The 18,216-nt window shown below is 42.0% G+C and overlaps 1 protein-coding gene across 1 annotated transcript in view; it reads left to right on the forward strand.

Moving 5' to 3' along the window:
* SFMBT1 (Scm like with four mbt domains 1) overlaps window positions 1-18,216 on the forward strand; it is a 71,606-nt gene that overhangs the window by 33,755 nt on the left and 19,635 nt on the right. The window contains exons 2-9 of the mRNA XM_005522172.3: window positions 2,583-2,744; window positions 9,049-9,143; window positions 13,030-13,270; window positions 13,622-13,710; window positions 14,639-14,885; window positions 15,586-15,683; window positions 16,446-16,547; window positions 17,424-17,574. Of these exons, the coding sequence (XP_005522229.1) occupies window positions 2,717-2,744; window positions 9,049-9,143; window positions 13,030-13,270; window positions 13,622-13,710; window positions 14,639-14,885; window positions 15,586-15,683; window positions 16,446-16,547; window positions 17,424-17,574 (1,051 nt within the window). The 5' untranslated portion in view covers window positions 2,583-2,716. The remainder of the gene's footprint in view (window positions 1-2,582; window positions 2,745-9,048; window positions 9,144-13,029; window positions 13,271-13,621; window positions 13,711-14,638; window positions 14,886-15,585; window positions 15,684-16,445; window positions 16,548-17,423; window positions 17,575-18,216) is intronic.

The following is an 18,216-nucleotide window of genomic DNA, read 5'->3' on the forward strand; positions in this document are numbered from 1 at the left end:
CAAAAGGAAGGGATCTTCGCCTCCCTCGCTGCCTTAGCAGCAGAATTTTGGGAGCAGAGCTGCAGTTTTCAGGCTCTGGGGAGCCCTGCACTGGCAGAGCTGCAGCAGGTTTCCTCCTGCCTGTGCCGAGAGCAGCTCCATGCAGGACACAAGTTTGAAACAGATTTTACTGAATGCCTTGGCATGAAGGAATTCCCTGAAACCTGATCCTCGCTGGAGCTCTGTCCCCAGTCCTAAGAGGTGTCCCCATTGTCTCGTGCACCTTTGTTTCAAAATAATATTAAGCCTCAGACACCAGCTGATTTGCTTTAATTCAACATCCAACTTATGTTTGATTTCTTTTCATATTCAAGTGAGCCATCTGGCTTTAATGAACTGTAACTGTTTTTAATGCTGCCTCCAGTTGCTAACATCTGAATATTTCATGTGCTGAAAGGAGATTTGAAATGCAGAAGTGAGACTGAAGAGTCCAAAGTATTTCCAAATCAGCTCTGTTCCAGCAGCACTTGTGCTCCACTTCCCTTGAGATTTATCAAAAGATAATCTTTGGGGTGCCAGACTGTAAGCAGCAGCCATGGTGGGTGCTAATTACAAGTGCTCTGAATTTTGTGTACATAAAACACCACAACTGCTTATGAAATCTTGAACAACAACCCAACTTCACTTGGGCAGAATATCAATCAGCTTCAACAGGAGCTGCCAGTGTTTGGCATTTTCTAAATCAGCAGTCTCTTTGGTGCTTGGGGTTTTTGGTTTTGTGGGTTTGTTTTGGGGGTTTTTGGTGAGGAGGGTAGTGTCCTAAATATTCTCACTCTGAAAAAAAAAAAAAAAAAAAAATTGAGCGTAGTTGCATCACTTAGTTTAGTTATAGAAGCTAATTGAAAGCTGTATCCCATAAACTGAAAATAGCTTAATTGCAATTAATTCTGAGTATACTTTGCCAGGGCTGCACTATTCTAAAGCAGTGGCATATCCCCAGACTTGTTGGAATATGTGCTTTGCTCACAGCATTGCCTTTGTTTTGGCTTAGCACTGTGACAGCTGATAGGCTTGGGATAGGCCATTAGCAAGGCATGTTTTGATTAATGTTTTGTTGGTTAGTTTGTGTGCAGAGCATGGTGCCAGTGACATCATCTTCCAGCAGCACTTTTAAAAAGATGGAATAGATGGAAGCTCAGTCTGTGTAGGAGGAAGGTCTTGGGAGAGGATAGTCTGGGAACATGTGCTTGAGTTACCTTACCCTGCACTGCTTTGTCCTTCCTGTGAGCCTGGAAAACCAGTGGAGAGTGAGAGTGGAGCCTGGGCTTAATTTCTCAGTAGCTTCCTCACAGAGGCGGAGCTGGATTGGAGTTAATGTGTGCCCTTGTAGTTACATGCTGAGCACTGACTTTCTGAGCTGGAGTGGAGCAGGTTATAGAAGCATATAGCAGAAATTGGCAGCTGAGTTCCATTCCAGACACATTCCTGTGAAGCTATAATGAATAAAAGTTGTTAGTATCTTCTACACAGTAGATTTTTTGTGGCATTAAGCTGCCATTCAATAGGAGCTCTTAATTATAAGTCCTGCTACTCTCAAAAAATTTTTATTTTCACACATAATGAAATTTTTGAAGTCAGCTGTAGTTTTGATTGTACTTGAACTTCCTACGTGACTGAGCACTGCTGCTGGATATCTTCTATCCAAGTTTGTTGATTTATTTGTGTGTGAAGGAAGCTACCAGTGTTGTGTACCTCTAAGGGTTATCAGGTAGTCTGCATAGACACTGTAGCTGTACAAAACTCAAAATCAGAGACTTTTCAAATGTGTAGGACTTCCTTTTTATAAACCATTGTTATTCAAAATGTGTTTATTTCAGAAGTACAGCCTATGTTTCTTAGAACCTGATTTTTAGTCTTCTATATTATTTCAGGTATCTCAAAACAGGTACTTCACAGACATTCAACAAGAATGCAATGACTTTTTGAAATTACCTTTTTCTTACTAGAGTTTTCAAGCCAATAATCTTTCTGGATTTATGGATTTTATGTATTTGGATTTATGGTATTTATGTATTTTTTTCTTGTTTTATAGCCACTCATCTCTTTGATTTCTATAAAGATGTCAGTCAAAGTGTGTTATTTGTAAAGAAACATGTCACCCACACTCTTTCTTACTATACAGCTTTGCTTTAGTGGAGAATTTTGTAAAGAAACAAAACCTGTGGTTCACTGCCAATGAACTGGTGGTCTTGCTTTAGGCCTGTTTTTACTCATTTTCTACCATCATCAGGAAAGAATTGTTTTATTGCTGATAGGAATAGGTTTGTAAATTGGATATTAGGAAGGAATTCTCAGCTGTGAGGGTGGTGAGGACATGGCACAGGGTGCCCAGAGAAGCTGTGGCTGCTCCATGCCTGGAAATGTCCAAGGCTGGGTGGGATGGGACCTGAGCAACCTGGGACAGCGGAAGGTGTCCCTGCTCATGGCAGGGGATTGGAAGAAGATGATCTTCGAGTTCTTTTCCAACCCAAACCACTCTAGAGTTCTATCTTAAAAGTAGCTAAAAATCCCAGGAAGATTTTCTTACCAGTTGTTCCTTTCAGGTGTTTTCCAGGATCTCTTCTTGAATGTCCCGGCTGCTGTCGAAGGCGGGAGGCAACTCATGACCACCAAACAGTGACAGCCTTGGACTCCCCTGCTTCTGGCTGCTGGCAACAACCACTGGGCTCCTGTGGAGATGAATGGAGAACAGCAATATGATGCAGGTAACAGTCCAGCCCAGCTCCCTGGCCAACTTTTCTAAAAATATTAGCAATGTGGAAGAAAGATGAGTGCAGTGAGTGTCTCACAGGGCATGTGTCTGGTGCTGTACACTGGGAGAAACTCCAGTCTCACAGATTCTGGGTTCTGTTCTGGCTGCAGGGCTGTCATGGCTGTGTTTTTTACTGCTCTGTATCAGAGCAGGGTGTATCACTGCCTTAAAGGGAAACAAAATCTGGTCCACCATGGTGGTTGAGTTTTCTAGAAGCTGTGACTTTCCTTTTTGTGGCACCACTATGAGATGGGCTTATGAAAAGCTTGGTGGTGTTAACACTTACTATTGTAAGGCATTTATCTTTCAGAGTGGTTAATACCTAGTTCTGTCCTTGTGTTCATTTGTTAACATTTTGGCAAGCTTTTGCTGCTGGTTGAAAAAGTCAGATAACTGAGGCTGTTAGCTGCCATTGTAATCTGTCCTGTTTTCCTGAAGTGCCTTGGTGTGTTCTCTTTGATAAGCATGTGATATCAATACCTAACCTCCTGCAGAGAGGTGTCTTATGATAAATCAGCTCAGGTTTTGGATCACCTTGGAACACCAGGCCAGGAAGAATGTTAGTTTGGGGTGGCTGGGAATACTAACAGCTTCCTGAAATGGTTCTGGAATTGTGAGGGTAGGGATCATCCATTTTCTCTGTCTTGCCTGATGTGGCTTGTCCCTTTTCTTTGAGGAGGTGCCTACCTATTACAGTTTATTAAATTATTATTAAAGCAAATTTTCATCTGTAATTATCAGTGTAAACAATTGATCAGGATTTTACCTGAGTATTACTTTCTTTTGATACTTGTCTGACAAGCTGCTCTTCTCATAGGACAATCCACTATTGGTAATTTTTGTACCTTTACTTTAAGGAAATCTAATTGTTGTTAGTGTTGCTGAAGAAATACTAAATATCATTTTAATCCATAGTGTTTTTTAGGAAAATGCTATCATCTTCTTTATCATGCTGAAATATGCTTCTTGAGTATTAATTACAGCAAGTCAGTCAAGTTGTTGTCAATGTTATATCCTCAAATAATCAAGAAAAGGCATCATGGATGTGGATGTAGAATTTCTCCTGGCACATGCAAATACTTTTTCTTTCTCTAGTAGAAACTGCAGGCTTCTGTCACAGAGTGTAAGGAAGGGAGAAGAAGAGTGAGGAGTTCTTTACATGGTCAGCAGTGGTGTGTCAACAGGTTGTGATAGCACATCCCTCAGTCTTAAAACCTTTATTGACATTTTTCCATCTTCCTCAAAAAGTACCAGGTCACAGAGTCCTCTCTCACTTGTGCTTTTGAATAGCTAAGGAAAGGTTTGATACTGGCTTGAAATTACTCAGCAGCTATTTCCCTGAGCATCCTTTTGTGCCAGGTTGAGTACGGGAGGCTGTGAAGAGCAAACAATAAATGATGAGAGCTTTACTTGCATTCAGAGATAGTTCCCAGCAAATGCCTGTGTAAGCGTAAGCGCATTGGTTCTGTTGTGCCCTCTAATACTATTTTCTGAAGTGCTTTTGAGTTACACCTGTCCAAACCACTGCTGGAACATTGCCTTCATATTCTTTGTCTGGTGTAATTTTCATCCACTTAATAATTTTCATCGTCTTTTGGAGATTCTCCTATTTTTCTGGTTTTACATCCAGGCCCTCTGGTTTCGAGAACCCAGACAGAGCTCAGGGTTGTTGGTTATGATGCTCCCTTGCACTATGTGGGGAAGACAACTTTTATTCTTGTCACAGTCTTTCTCAGCTCCTGAAATTCCAACCTGTCTTTATTTATTCATGGCCTCGCAGCTGGTGGAGATGAAAAAGATTAACTGTTATTAAAATCAGATTTAACTATATCTACATTTCAGGGTGAGAAACCTTTGGGTTAGCCTTACTGAAGTCTGCAAGACCTTCAATTGTGATGTACTTAAATGTCCAATGTGACAGTCTTCTACTAAATCACATTAAAGATGCATGAAAGTTATTTGCAGTGAGAATTTAGCTGAAATCCAAGGATGAGAACAACCTAGTGTAGACTGTTTCCATTTCAGATATTTTTAAGGGCTAACTTCCTTAATATTTCACTGCACTCTCCAGTCTAAATGGTATGATTCCATATTCTTTCTCTACCTGTATGTATCAGAGAGCAGCAGGATGTAATTTGTGATAAAATTCGGAAAGAGTGAGTGTTCCCAATAATGCCAGTAGAAGTAATGAGAAATGGGAAGTGATGCATGTGCCTAGAAAACTGCTGATATTCTTACAGAGAATTTTCTCACCTCCAAAGTCGATGAATATTCTCTACAGAACCTCTGCAGGACACTTCTCAGATTTTACTTAAGAAAATGTGAGCTTGATTTGAAAGTTCTTCTGACGCAAACTGGTTGCATGGCAAAGCCAGAGAGATGGGAATTGTGTCAGGCTTCTTCCCTTGCCTTTGCCAAAGTTGTGCTTTGCCTCTGGGCTAATGTGCTGCTCAGTCATCCTGTCTAATACAGAGAAGTAAGTCTCCACATAGGAGAAAGCTGAATTCATTTAGGGCTTGTAGCAATTAAGGATATGGGGAGAATGAGAGAGCATAAATATGTACACCCATGCAGCATTAGATGAATAAACTGTGCTTTGGAATCAAATGCATTAAATACAGTTTTACTTGTTGTCATCTGTCACACTGATTTGCAAGTTATCTCACAGTAGCTAGAACCTCTCCTGTAAATGTCTGAGGTTTTATTGAACATTCTGAACTCAGACTGATCAGGGTGTTTAATGCAGACTCATGGTCCCACAGGAATGTGGCTTCATTAAACTGGTCCTGTGTCTCCAGGGACCTGCTAACCTGTGAGGATGGAGCTGTGCAGTAGGGTCTTGCAAAAAATACTAGCAGAACAGTTCAAAGGCTTGTTTTAAGCAGGGTTTGCTCTGCTGCCACTGTATTGCCAATAAAACCAGAAAAGTGATTGGATTCTGACTCTGAAAGTGTTACCAAGAGAGATGGTCCTTTGCTGCACTTCTCGAGTGTTTCTGCATTCAGATGTTGAAAAAAAAGAGACTTCTTTGGGGGGTTTTTCTTTGTTTATGTAGTCCTACCACATGCCACAATTAATAAGCTAATTTACTGCTCTCACTATGAATCCTCATACAGCATTTTTGCTTGGAGCTGTATTTTGTGAGGTTTTCCTGTTCCACATTGCTCCAGAAAGAGCTGTGCTAAATAACCTGGGCTGCTGTGGCAGGTTTGTGAGAAGCAGCAAGCAGGATGGTTCAAACCATAGCTAAGCACAGCCCTCAGCTTGGGCAGCCTCTGAAAGGGAGGACAGTTCCCCAGCTCTGCTGTACTCAATGGTGGAAATGACCACCTCAATTGTAAAACCTCTGTAAAGTGTAAAGGCAAGCTGAGTTCAGCTTTTGTGAATGAGTGAACAGAAAAAGTTGTGGGCGCTTTTTGGATAAGTTTTTAAAAGTCCCTCTGACTGAAGGAAACTCCCTAAAAGAAAAGAGTAAGAATATTAAATTTGCCATGAGTGTTGGATAGGGGTTTAGGTTGGTTTGTTTCAGTTTTGGTCTGGTTTTGTTTTTTGGTGGAGGTGGTTTATTGTTTGGTTGTTTTGGGTTTTGTTTTGGTGGGGTGGTTTTGTTGGTTGGGTTTGGTTTGTTGGGGTGTTTTATTTGGTTTTTCCTATGAAAACTGTGTTTCTAGTGAGCTTTTGGCTGTGCTGATGAGCTGCGGGTACTGTGCGGCGCAGGGCAGTGAGCGCAGCCCGGCCGTGCGGGAAGCGCTGCTCGGGCCGGGGATGCGCCGGGGGAGCCGCGGCCGCTGATCCCGGCGGGAGCCGCTTCAGCCGCAGCGAAAGGCGAAGGGTCACTGGAGCAGCAGGCAAACCGGCTTTCCTGGGAGCTCCTTGTAGCAATTAAGGAGCAACATAAGTTACTAATTGACCCTTTCAGTGTGTGAAGTGACCTGTGGCTCATTTAAGGAGCTTAGCCGCCCCTCCGGCAGTTATCTGATGGCAGCGGGCATTGAGCGCTCCGGGACAGCCCCGGCTCCCCGCGGCATTCCCGGAGGAGCCGCTGCCTTCCAGAGCGGCCAGAGCTCTGCTCTGCTTCCCTCCGAACATCCCCTCACTGCCACACCATGCAGGACCTGCTTTTTGGGGCTGGAGTGGAGGGAGGTTGTTGCTGCAGGGTGGTTTTTGTAGGAAGGGTGAGTTGGTTTTCTCTGGGTGGGAGGAAAATTAGAATTCACTCCTGGCCACTCTGACTGGCCAGAGCTGATGTTTGTTCCCTTTTGATGGTGAAGCTGTGAACTTCAGCTTTTTTACGGTCATATAAAAATAAAATTCTGTTTTAATGAGTTGAGAAATCTTAATCTGTTTTAACGAAACTTTGAAATGCAATTGTTTTTTCTTAGAATGGTTTGCAGCCAAAGCTCTGATCAGCTCCACCCTAATTTGCAGACAACTGTGGTCTGTGTTTTAACTTTTTATTCCCTAAAAAAAAATCTAAATAAAATTCCTTATTTCTCCAGGTAATTTCCTCAGTAAGTTAAAAATTATCCCTTAAAAGTGATGGTGATATTCAAGCTCTGAATCTTTTGAGCTCTTGGTCTCATGAAAGGCCAAAATAACCTCTTGTGGTTGGTTAAAAACAGACAAAGTTGGGTTCTGCAGAGATAAGAGCCTCTTTTAAAATAGATAATGTCATCAGCAAACAACAGCTAACTGAATATACATTTTTAAGTTTTGGGAAGTGATAATTCCTAGAGTCACAACGAAAAGTCAAAGATGAGCTTAACCATCAGTCTGAAGATAAAACAAACCTATTAACTCAAGACTTGTAGGTTTTTAGCCTATTTAACGTATCTCAGACTTTTGGACAAATATTTGTTCCTTTCTATTGGAGGACTGGGAATTGTTCCAGATCTTACTTAGCAGGTTGTTAGCCTGTCAGGGGTCTGATAAGGACATGTGGTGGTAATTAATTCATTTTTGTTTTATGTGTAATGTTTCCTACTCAAACTACTGCTGCTTGAAAGCTCAGTTACTGCCTGTCCTAGGAAAGGCACGGGGTGTGGGAAATGCCTGTGTCCTGTAACCTTTGCTGAGCTCTCCTTGGGCTTGTGATACACAGAGATTTCTCTGTTTTCAAATATAAACAAGGTGTCAGGTTTCCTGGTCCTGAGAGGGGGAAAGCTCTGTTGTTCATTCATAAGGACAGCTATGGTGCAGATGGTGGAATCAAGCCTGAAAATGAAAATAAAAGCTCTGCTCTTGTGTGCTGTCGCTGCCACTCTGTTTTGTTGCTGAACCTGAACCCCTTGTGTTGAGGTTAAAAATGCTGCTTGCATGGGCTGGAGCCCTCCCTGGCCATCCCACTGTGTTCCTGCAGGAAAAATGTCACCTGGCTGCCTGCCGAAATAAACAGGGGGCCTGAAATCCAACCTGTGCTGGTGTCTTTTTAGCAAAGTGGGGGCATGTCAGAGAAAATGGGAATAAGAGAGAGGCGGGGATGGGGGCCAAGCCAGAACTGAAGGGGAGAACAGGGCTGGGGTACAGGCCTACAATAATAATAGAAAATTTGACTGATCTGTAGTGTGGCTTATTACAGGTGCTTGCTTCCCTAACAGCCTGAGTGAGCTTTGAAATGTGGTTTGAATGATTTTAGCACATCTGTGCTTTAAATGCATCCCATAATGAGGTTTTCTTGGTCTAAAGAAGCTGTTACATCTTATGAACCAGGCTTTTAAAGTGACCAAGTTGAGTGGACTTTATTTTAATTTTGTCTCAAGTTGTTTTCTTTAGAACTACCCTGAATCCTTCTCTTTGCTTTTGATGTTTTAGAACAGCTAAATGTATACTATCTAACTTTAAAAATAGCACAGTCATGTTTCAAAGGTGTTTTAGACTTTCTTTTCAAATCTATTTCTAGTGGTATTGCTCTTTCCTGGGTGATTTTTAATTTAAAACACCAGCAGACCAGAGTGTGTGGAGTTCTGAGTCTCTCATATTTGTTGATACAAATATAGAGCTTCTCCCTACATTTCCCTCTCACAAATTGTAAGCAAATTTGTGCTAAACCAAGATCCTCAGGATTTCACTGTTTTCCAGACCAAGTCCAGCTTCAAAGTGCTGTTCAAAGGCCAGGAAAGGCCAAGTAGTGCTGTCCATTTCTCGAAATGTGTTCACTGCACACTTGTGTAGTCAGTCATTTGGAATTGAAGTGGGTTTTGCTGTGGTTTGTAGTAGCCTAAAGCTACTGATTTAGAAATGTTTGGCTTCTCTTCCAGATGCTGGTTCCAGTGTGGAAGAAATGGAATTCAACTGGGATGAGTATCTAGAAGACACAGGAACAACTGCAGCCCCTCATGGATCTTTTAAACATGTGAGTAAGGGAGTGTGTTTGCACTTAGCATCTCCTACATTGTTTCTTTCGTACACTAAATGTTTAGGGTATATTTGCCATGAGTTGCTTCTCTCAGATTTGGAAGACTAACTAGAATCATGTTATTTTCTAGAGAAATGCAGGATTTAACCTTCTTGTTATTGTTTCTTGTCCTGCTCTCTGTACATAGCACAGGGTAACTCCACCCACAAGCACTGAAATCTAAGGAGTTAAAGTCTTTTCTGCACCAGAAGATAAGCTTGATTCTTCTCAAGAAGCTCAAAATATCCAATCTCTTTCTTCTTTTGGTGATTGCTTCTGGACAAGTGCTATGGAGGAGTAGCTTTAGAAAGGCATCAGAGTAGTTCTTGAACAGCAGAATTCAAATTGCTCTCAAAGAAAGCTTTAATGGCAGACCTCAAAGAGGCAAGGAGAAAATAATAGCTTTGCCAAACACCTGACTGTAGTAGTTAGAAAACTGATTAGGATAATTGTTGATTAGGCTTAATGAATAGGATGAAGTCTTGATAAGCCCTTGTCTTTGCCCTTGGACATCTTAAATGTTTTCTGGTAAAATCCTGGAGAGCACTGTCCCATTGGGGGAGATCTGAATGTGAAATCTACCTTCTTGTACAGAGTCCTCAGTGAGGGTGAGCTGTACAGAGCTGGTGTCCAAACCTGTTGTTTCTCTTCCAACAATTAAATCACCTTCCAGACTGCCAGACTGGTGACTGTGTGTGACACATTGCTTGGAAGACACCCGTGGTGCTCAGGCTTTTGGGTCCAAATACCATGACTTTCTGTATGAGAAAATTTAAATCAGCAGGAAAACAGACTGAAGTCTGTTTGTGAAGGATCATGAAGCATTTTGAGTCCAAGAGTAACCTGGAGAAATGAAGACTATTAAATAATCTGTTAAAATATGTCAGTTGTGTTAGTAGTACAGATGCACAGAAAATACAGACTTCACAGAGGCTGTTAGATTCTGCACGTTCAGAATGGAACTGTTGGGCATTTTGTACCAGAGCTCCTTAGAATTTGGCTGGAGACCAGTGTTGATGTTCTCTGTAATAATCTTGGCATAAAATTCTGAGAAGTTATTGCTGACACTGAATTGACAGGCAGAGGGAGGAGCGTATTTATATCAGTCTCACTGTTAATAGAAATGCAGGAGTGCAAGGTCACATGCTGGGGGTTTCTGCGGTCCATTGGGAGGTAGTGTGCTGGAAAAGGTGGAGTAGAGAGCCTCACTGCCTCCCAGTGGAGAGTGACAGCCTGTCTTTGTGAGAGAGCACTGAGACAAGGTTAGTGTGATTCCAGGATACATCAGGTGAGTGACTGCACTGGTGTGGCTGTGCTGGTGACTGTGGTCCCTCCAGCTCAAATCCGTGGTCCCAGTTTCTTGTCTTTAAGAATGACATATTTTTATAATCCACCATCAGGAGAGCTAACAACCTTTACTCTCAAAAAAAGAGTGGAAAAATCTGATCTGAAGAATAGTATTGGCACAAGAGCAAATGAGCATATATGATTAATTAATATAAATGTATTTTTAAATGTAACTGTATGGTTTTAGTTTGATGCTTTTTAAATACTGAAGCAGTGAGCTCCCATTATGAGTTGTGGGTGAGAACTATCTTGTGTTGTAGAATGAGAGTCCAGGTCAGGTTAAGAAAATGTAATCCATGATTACACAGCCTGTATTAGCAAAGCACTGGTCTTGCTGATGGGAGAGGTGACTTTTTATATTTGCTTATATTAATTCTGAAAGTTTTGCCTTGCTATGAGTAAGATGAATTGGACAATTAAGCTACTTCTCAAATTAAGTGTGTTCTAATGTTTAATTTGTTAGCATTTTAAAAATTAAACAATATCAAGATAAAAATGACTGGTATAAAATGTAGCAGGAAAAAGAACTTAACAAAAGCCTGGAGCTGTAATGAATGCGAGTGTTGTTACTGCTCCCAAGTCTAAATACATCTCCTCTAGAATTGAATGCTATTTTAAATTCCTTTCTGCCTTTTAAAACATGAAAAAGAAGTTTGTGTTCTGCATCATCTGAACACACGTATTTGCTGTGGGTTCTTGCCCTTTATCCTTTTTGTCTGTTCCTTACCATTATCTCCCCCTGGACTGAGTCGCCTCCCCGGGGCCTGGCTTGTGCCACAGCACAAACTGGGGGACAGCTCCTGATGGGAAGGGGAATGGGGGTTGGAGTCACAACGAGAGGCTCAGCTGCCTCTCAGACCCACTGTTCCAGAGGCTCTGAGGGTGCCCATCCTGCCCTGCTGGCCAGGCTGGTGCGGGAGACTCCTTGCAGAATCCCACAGTTTGCTGTGCTTCCCCAGCCCGGCAGCGCTTCCAGGAGAGGGCGCGGGCAGCGGCTCCATCCACACGGTATTCCCAGGAAACGGTCGGGACACCTTAGGAAAGGCACCTGGTGGCAGGGAACGCTCCTCCTGCTGCTCTTGGTTTTGCTGAAACCTGTTCTCCCTGCCGTGAGGCTTTGTTGAAAGATCGGGTATAGGGAGAGCACAGGTTTCCCAATTCTTCAAATGTCGCTTTGAGCTCGAGGCCTTTCTCTCAGGAATCAGAACATGAAGTTTTTCGGAATATCTCTTCAGCAAGACAAGTCTCTTTTTTAAGAGACACCCTCTATAATACCGCTTCAAAATGCCTGCAGGTATTGGGTCCTGCTGATTAGGCTTTTAAGAAGAGATTTCTCTAAGTGAAGAGTATTAACCTGAAGGATATGAACAGTTAACACAAGCATATGCTTTTATTTCTGGTGTAGTTCTCTTATTTTTAGCAAACCAGTATGTGCTGGCTGCTGAGACTATAATAGCTATGGCAGTTACTGAACTGTCAGCACAGAACTGGGAATAAGTACCCCAGAAGATATCTGCTCCATCTGCATCATACTGAAAGCCTTTCTTGTAGTTGGTTCAAAGAGGAAATGGAACTTGGGACCTCTTAAAAAAGAAAGAAAACACCAGTTACAGTCAACTGAGAACGGGGAATTGACGTGTCAGAGTTTTAATTAGGACTGAGGTCCTGGAATTAAGCACAGATCAGAACATTCTATAGAGAGAGCAGAACAGGGTCCATCTGCTCTTTCAGGATTGTTTGAGTTAGGAGAAGTTAGGGATGTGAGAAACTTATGGAGTTGCCTTCTCTTTTAAGTGTCCCATTTCCATGTCTCAATCCCATGCAGTCGGATTGGTCACCTGCACACAGCACACCCACATACAAACAGAGCACTCCCAGTGTTTGGTGCTTTATTGTTGTCAAAGCATGAAGAATACACACTGATTGCGTTCCATGTGATTTATGTAACAGTGCTGCATATAGGGTTATTTAGGTTCTTGCACAGAGAGGTTAAAAATCCTTATTCTGCACTTTGTGCAGGTTTGTGACTTCCTAGAGGAGCATAGTGGAAGGGACAGATACTGTTACCTAAGGCATGTGCATGTGCTTTAATTTGGCTTTATGTCCAAAGACCTTGAATGACAAGTTTAACACAAGTCAAAGTTGTGGCGCTGAGTTTGGCCTTTAGTTGTGCTCAGGTTGAGAGCCCAGCTGTGTGTGGGAAAGCCTTCCAGTGATGCAGAAAGGTATTGCCCAGGGCAGAAAAATGAATGACACAGTACTGCTTTAAGCTTGAAAAGATATTCTGAAATGCAAAGAAGATTTCATTAATGTTGATTCTGTGTGCATTCCAGTTTGGGTCCCATAATGTGATAAAACTGTTTCTCTGAAGAGACTGGGTGGCATTTGGCTTGAGATTTTCTGCTAATGATCTTGTCTAAATTATTATCCTCTGTTATTCAGCAAAGTTTCTGAGAGGTGCCTGAGGACCTCTTGTGATGATCTTCTTCCTCTTCAGGTGGATACAAGTTTGCAGAATGGTTTTGCCCCTGGCATGAAGCTGGAAGTTGCTGTCAAGTCTGACCAGAACACCTACTGGGTTGCCACCATCATCACCACGTGCGGGCAGCTGCTGCTGCTGCGCTACGATGGCTACGGTGAGGACCGCAAGGCCGACTTCTGGTGTGACATCCTGACAGCTGACCTGCACCCCATCGGCTGGTGTGAGCAGAACAAGAAGATTCTCAAAGTGCCTGAAGGTACCAGCTCTGTGTGCAGAAACAGGGGAATACGCCAAGGGGTGCTGTTGTCCTGTGTCAGCTGGGCAGGGAGCATGTGTAGGTGCTGGTGCTGTGGGGACAAGCTGAGGTTATCTGCTGTGTTTTCCTGAAATCCCATGAAAGAAGCTTGGGGTTATCTTAATCATCACCATCAAAATGTACTGCTTTGAGGTTTCCTTTAAGTTTGTTTTGTTTTGTTTCTTTGTTTTGTTACTGGTGAGTGGCAGATTTTCCTGAATTAGGCAGAGCAAGGGGGTGGTAACATCCTGTGTCTGAATAATCTTTATCTAGCAGGAAAAATCACAGTCCTTCTCTTTCACTCTTGATTAGGTATCAAGGACAAGATACCTGACCAGGAGGAGTTCCTTCAGCGGGTGCTGAAGGGGGCCTGCAGTGCCCCTGCTAACCTGCTGGAGGGGGTAAGTGCTGCGAGGGGCTGCATACTGGGTTTTGTCTTGGCTTAGCCTTTCTTCATTAAGAGGACCTTATTTGAATTCTCAGTTCAATTCCCTTTTTAAGTTTAGGGAGCATTGTAATATGTTGTTGACCCCAGAGTTCCTCTCTCTAGTGTTTCCTATTTACAGTATTTAATTTTTATAGTGTTGTCTTGAAACATATCTGTTGCTGCAGGTTTGGGTTGTTCATTAATCCTGGCAAAAGAAAGACCTTTTTCAACTCCCTAAGGTTTCAATCTTCTTCCAATTCTGTTCCTCCTCCATACAGCTCTAAGAAAATAATGCTTTATTTATCTGGGTTTTATGTTGTCTCCTTTCTTAATTGACTCCTTCTACTTTGCATTGGTTTTTTTGGGCATTTTTCGCTAATGGTCACTTTATTGTTTCACTTAAACATTACATCTTTGCTAGTGAAGAAGCAAATTTTTACCCCCTGCTCTGCACTTAAAACAATATCTGCACCTTGTATCGGTGTCTGGCTGTAAAGTACAGAACCTAATGGTTTTTGGAAAATGCCTCTGACATCTGTGTTACAGCTAACAGTTCTGTCTCTATGTTTCTGTCTAGTCATCTTTGTATGCTGGATGACTCAGTTTTAGAAAGAGGTTATTCATGTTTCCTTCAAACCATGAATATATAAATAATAATGTCTCTGAAAGTGATAATGAGGACTTAAGTGAAATGTGTGACTCTATCTACAGGCAGTGCAGAAGCTCTGACACAAACACCGGCAATTCTGAACATTGTCATTTCTGGCTTGAGTTAGGAAGGGACATGGATTTCTGTTCTTCTGTGTTCATACTTTATTTATGCAGACAGAATGTGTGTAAAGTGGGGGAGGTATGGCATTTGTTTTGTTCTGATGAACAGAATCATTGTATTCTTTTTGTAGCTTCACAGAGGGAAAAATCCGTTGGACCTCATCGCACCTGGCTCCCGACTGGAACTGCAAAACATCCGGGATTCCCTGGAAGCCTGGATAGTCAACGTGGTAGAAAATGTTGGTGGGAGGCTGAAGTTGCGGTATGAAGGCCTGGATGATTTGGACAAATTTGACCAGTGGCTCTTCTATTTGGACCCTTTCCTTCACCAAGTGGGTTGGGCAGCTCAGCATGGATACAGCCTGCAACCACCTTTAGGTACTTGAAAACACAGATCTTGTATGTGGTGATCAGAGGGTAGAGGCTGCTGCTTTAGTGCTCTGAATTGTCTTTCTGGGTGCACGTAGTGGTCACATAATTCCTGTCATCTGACAAGTCCTGTACCTAATCAAATGAAGGTACAAATAGTCCTACAAGACTTTTTCACCCACTTGTTCTAAAGCTCCTAAATGCTTTTGGCTGTTAAAACTTTCCTCCTGTTTGTGCAAAGGAAAGAAGTGAGGAAGGGATTGCCTTCCTGATTTGGTTATTTTTGGTATGTTTGTTTTCCTGGGGTGGAAAAAGTCTTATAGTTTTGGAGTACTGCTCAGCAGGAGCTTTTGCCACCCTCAAGCCTACTGGAATGATTTAGATACTGTTTGAAGATATGAAAATGTTCCTTAAAAGAAAGACCAAGTGAGTGGAAGTGGAGGCAGAGGCTGGAACAGGTAGACACATCTTTCAGGCATGTCTGTGTCAGGGCAGGTCATCAGAAGAAGGAGGCAAAAAGTGGCAGAAATAAAAAGGGATGGCTTATGAGCTTGCTGGTGATGCAACATATTTCCTGATGAAGGGAAATCTTGGGGAAAAAAAATTTGGCAGTTTAAGAGGGGCACAAATCAAACTTTATTGCTATATGTTCTGAGGGAAAAGAGGAAGAAAAATGACTACTCAGTCTTTCCCTCCCTTTTTCCTCAAGCCATTAGGTCCTTGAGGAGTGAAGCAGATTGGCAAGAGATCTTGAAGAAGGTGAAAGAGCAGGAGGAGGAGTCATCTGTTCCTACTGATCTTTTTAAGGTAGTTTAATGCTGTGGCTGATACTATGGCAATGCTATATTCCTGAGAAATAATACAGCAAAGTCAGTCACCCAAAGTTCTTTCCTTGTTTTGTTGTTTTTTAAAATTTATTTCCTTTCTCTCTCTGGTGTAAAAATGTGATTATAAGGAAAAATAATCATACTGATATCAATTCTTGGTAAGTTAGACAATGCACCCATCACAGTTACATGAGTCATTAGTTGTCATGGTTCACATGTTTTAGACCTTCAGGTTCTTAGTTAATTTTTCTTAGCTTCATTTGGACCCATAAATAGAAGTAGAGGTGCTGTTGCTCTTGAATTTGTTGGGTCATTTACAGAGCAGGATATGGATAATTCTAGGGCAGGAGCCCTGTTCTGCAGGTTTCTGTTAAACTGAGTCCTGTGTAGTTCTCATTTAGTCTAGTTCATGAGCAGTGCTAAAGGTTACAGGAAAAAACCTCAACACATTTCTATGAACTTACAAGACCACTCTGTATTATCAAGTCTTGCTTCTGTGTGGAGAATGAGTCCCTGTGACTTCTTCCTCTGACAATTTCCTAAAACTCATCAAAAACTGTCAGTCTCGGGGCATTGTTGGCCTTTTCATTTAGAGAAGTTGCTGGTACTGGGACATGTTGATTTCTTGGAATGAACTGATAAAAACTCCTTAAAAACTCTTCCTCTTCAGTTGATTTATGTGAGGTACATGTCTTTTTTGATGGAGGAGGGCAGGTAATCACAGCAACACATCATTTTCCAGGATAAACCTGTGATTGGAGTGCACTCGTTCTCTGAAGGCATGAAGTTGGAAGCTGTGGACCCCATGGCTCCGTTTGTTATCTCTCCTGCTACAGTTCTCAAGGTACCAGGGTTCTGAAACCACTCCTGCTCTAAGATTCAGTTCTACTGCTACTTCTGTTCTTAAATGCTCAGGGAGTTCCATTAAATGCTCAGGATAACCATTAACTGGTTATCTTAAAATCTTGTGCTAGTTTTCAAATGAAATGTTTTGTATGTCTCCCTCAGGGGACAGGCTGCCTGATAAAACAACTGCTGATGGTGAAGCCATTGGATTTCAATGAAGGGGGAAAGTTCTATAGAGATACAAGCTCAAAAGATGCAATGATGAAAATTGTTAAACCCAGATTTTTAAAATTTGGTATAATCCCTCATAATCTGAGTATCCATCTGAAGATAGTTTTTTGGCATTTTGATTTTGTGAAGGTTATGTCATTACTGTGCACATATGACATTTAGATGGCCTGATTTCCAAACAAGGGGTTTCAAAGTTGAAATGAAAACTCTCCAACATGATCAGATGTTACTTTTCTTGCTATTTGCTTGTCCTGCTTCTATTTACTTCAGGAATGTAGTGGGTTTATTTGTGACAGTCCATCCTGGGACACAGTTCAGCCTTGTGAAATAAGCAATTTGTTACATAATAGTAGGAAGACCACAAATGCTGATTTCTGTGCATTTTTCATGAGAAAATTCCCTAAAACATTTGATTACCTTAAGTGCTCAGACATTAAATTTTATTATTTATATTTGTTAGTTTCTGGATAATGCAGATGAGTCCGTTGGTTTATAAATCCCAAAGATTCTTTTAATTTTATTTTTTTGTAACCCTCACAGTATTTCAAGGTAAAGGGTTTCCATCAGGCAATGTTGCTGTTTAATAAAGTTATCAGAATGTGCATCTCACGAGAGCCCGTGGTTCTCTTTTGGCTGACTACAGGTGTACAATGACAAATATTTCCTGATAGAAATCGATGACTTGAGACCCGAGCGTGCGACCAGCCAGCGCTACGTTTGTCACGTCAACAGCGCCGGCATCTTCCCGGTGCAGTGGAGCCTGAAGAACGGGCTGCACCTCAGCCCCCCCCCAGGTATGTGTGTGCAGCCTCCTCCTGCTCACCCCTCTGCTCAGGACAGCACTTGGGCAAGACAGTGGCACGTAGCAGCACAAGACAGATCCAGCTCTGAAAATCAGGAGCTGTGAGTTTGGGGAACTGAAGTTTCCCAGGCACAAACGTGGATCTGGGAGGATGAGAATGGCTAAAGATGCTGGTCATGCATAACAACCTGAACACTGGAATGAATGGAGGCCTGAAAGAAATGTTGATTTCAGACTTAATTAACATCATATCAGAAGCCTTGAGTCTTTGCATTGGATTTTTGCTTCTGGTTGGAATGGAACATTGTTATCCAACATTTTATAATATTTTTAGGCTATCTTATCACTCAGAAGTTAATGAACTATTTTTTTTACCAATGGCCTATCAGGCACTGTTGCGGATTGTTGAAACATTGCTTTAGGACATAAGGGAATGGGATAGTGTTCCTGCTCTGCTGAAATATTTATTCATTTTCTCAAACTGGAAATGTCAGTGGAACTGTAAAACCTGGGCCTCTGCTCTCTTCTTCACCACCTCACAATTCAGAATGTTTTGTTTTAGCTGCTCCTTACATCAGAGGAGCAGAGACCATAGGATGTTTGTGTCCTGCCTTTCCTCAGATAAGGTGTGAAA

Source organism: Pseudopodoces humilis, chromosome 13 (genome assembly GCF_049639895.1).
Source record: "Pseudopodoces humilis isolate 2021_Gansu_Grassland_sample_001 chromosome 13, ASM4963989v1, whole genome shotgun sequence".
Classification (NCBI taxonomy): domain Eukaryota; kingdom Metazoa; phylum Chordata; class Aves; order Passeriformes; family Paridae; genus Pseudopodoces; species Pseudopodoces humilis.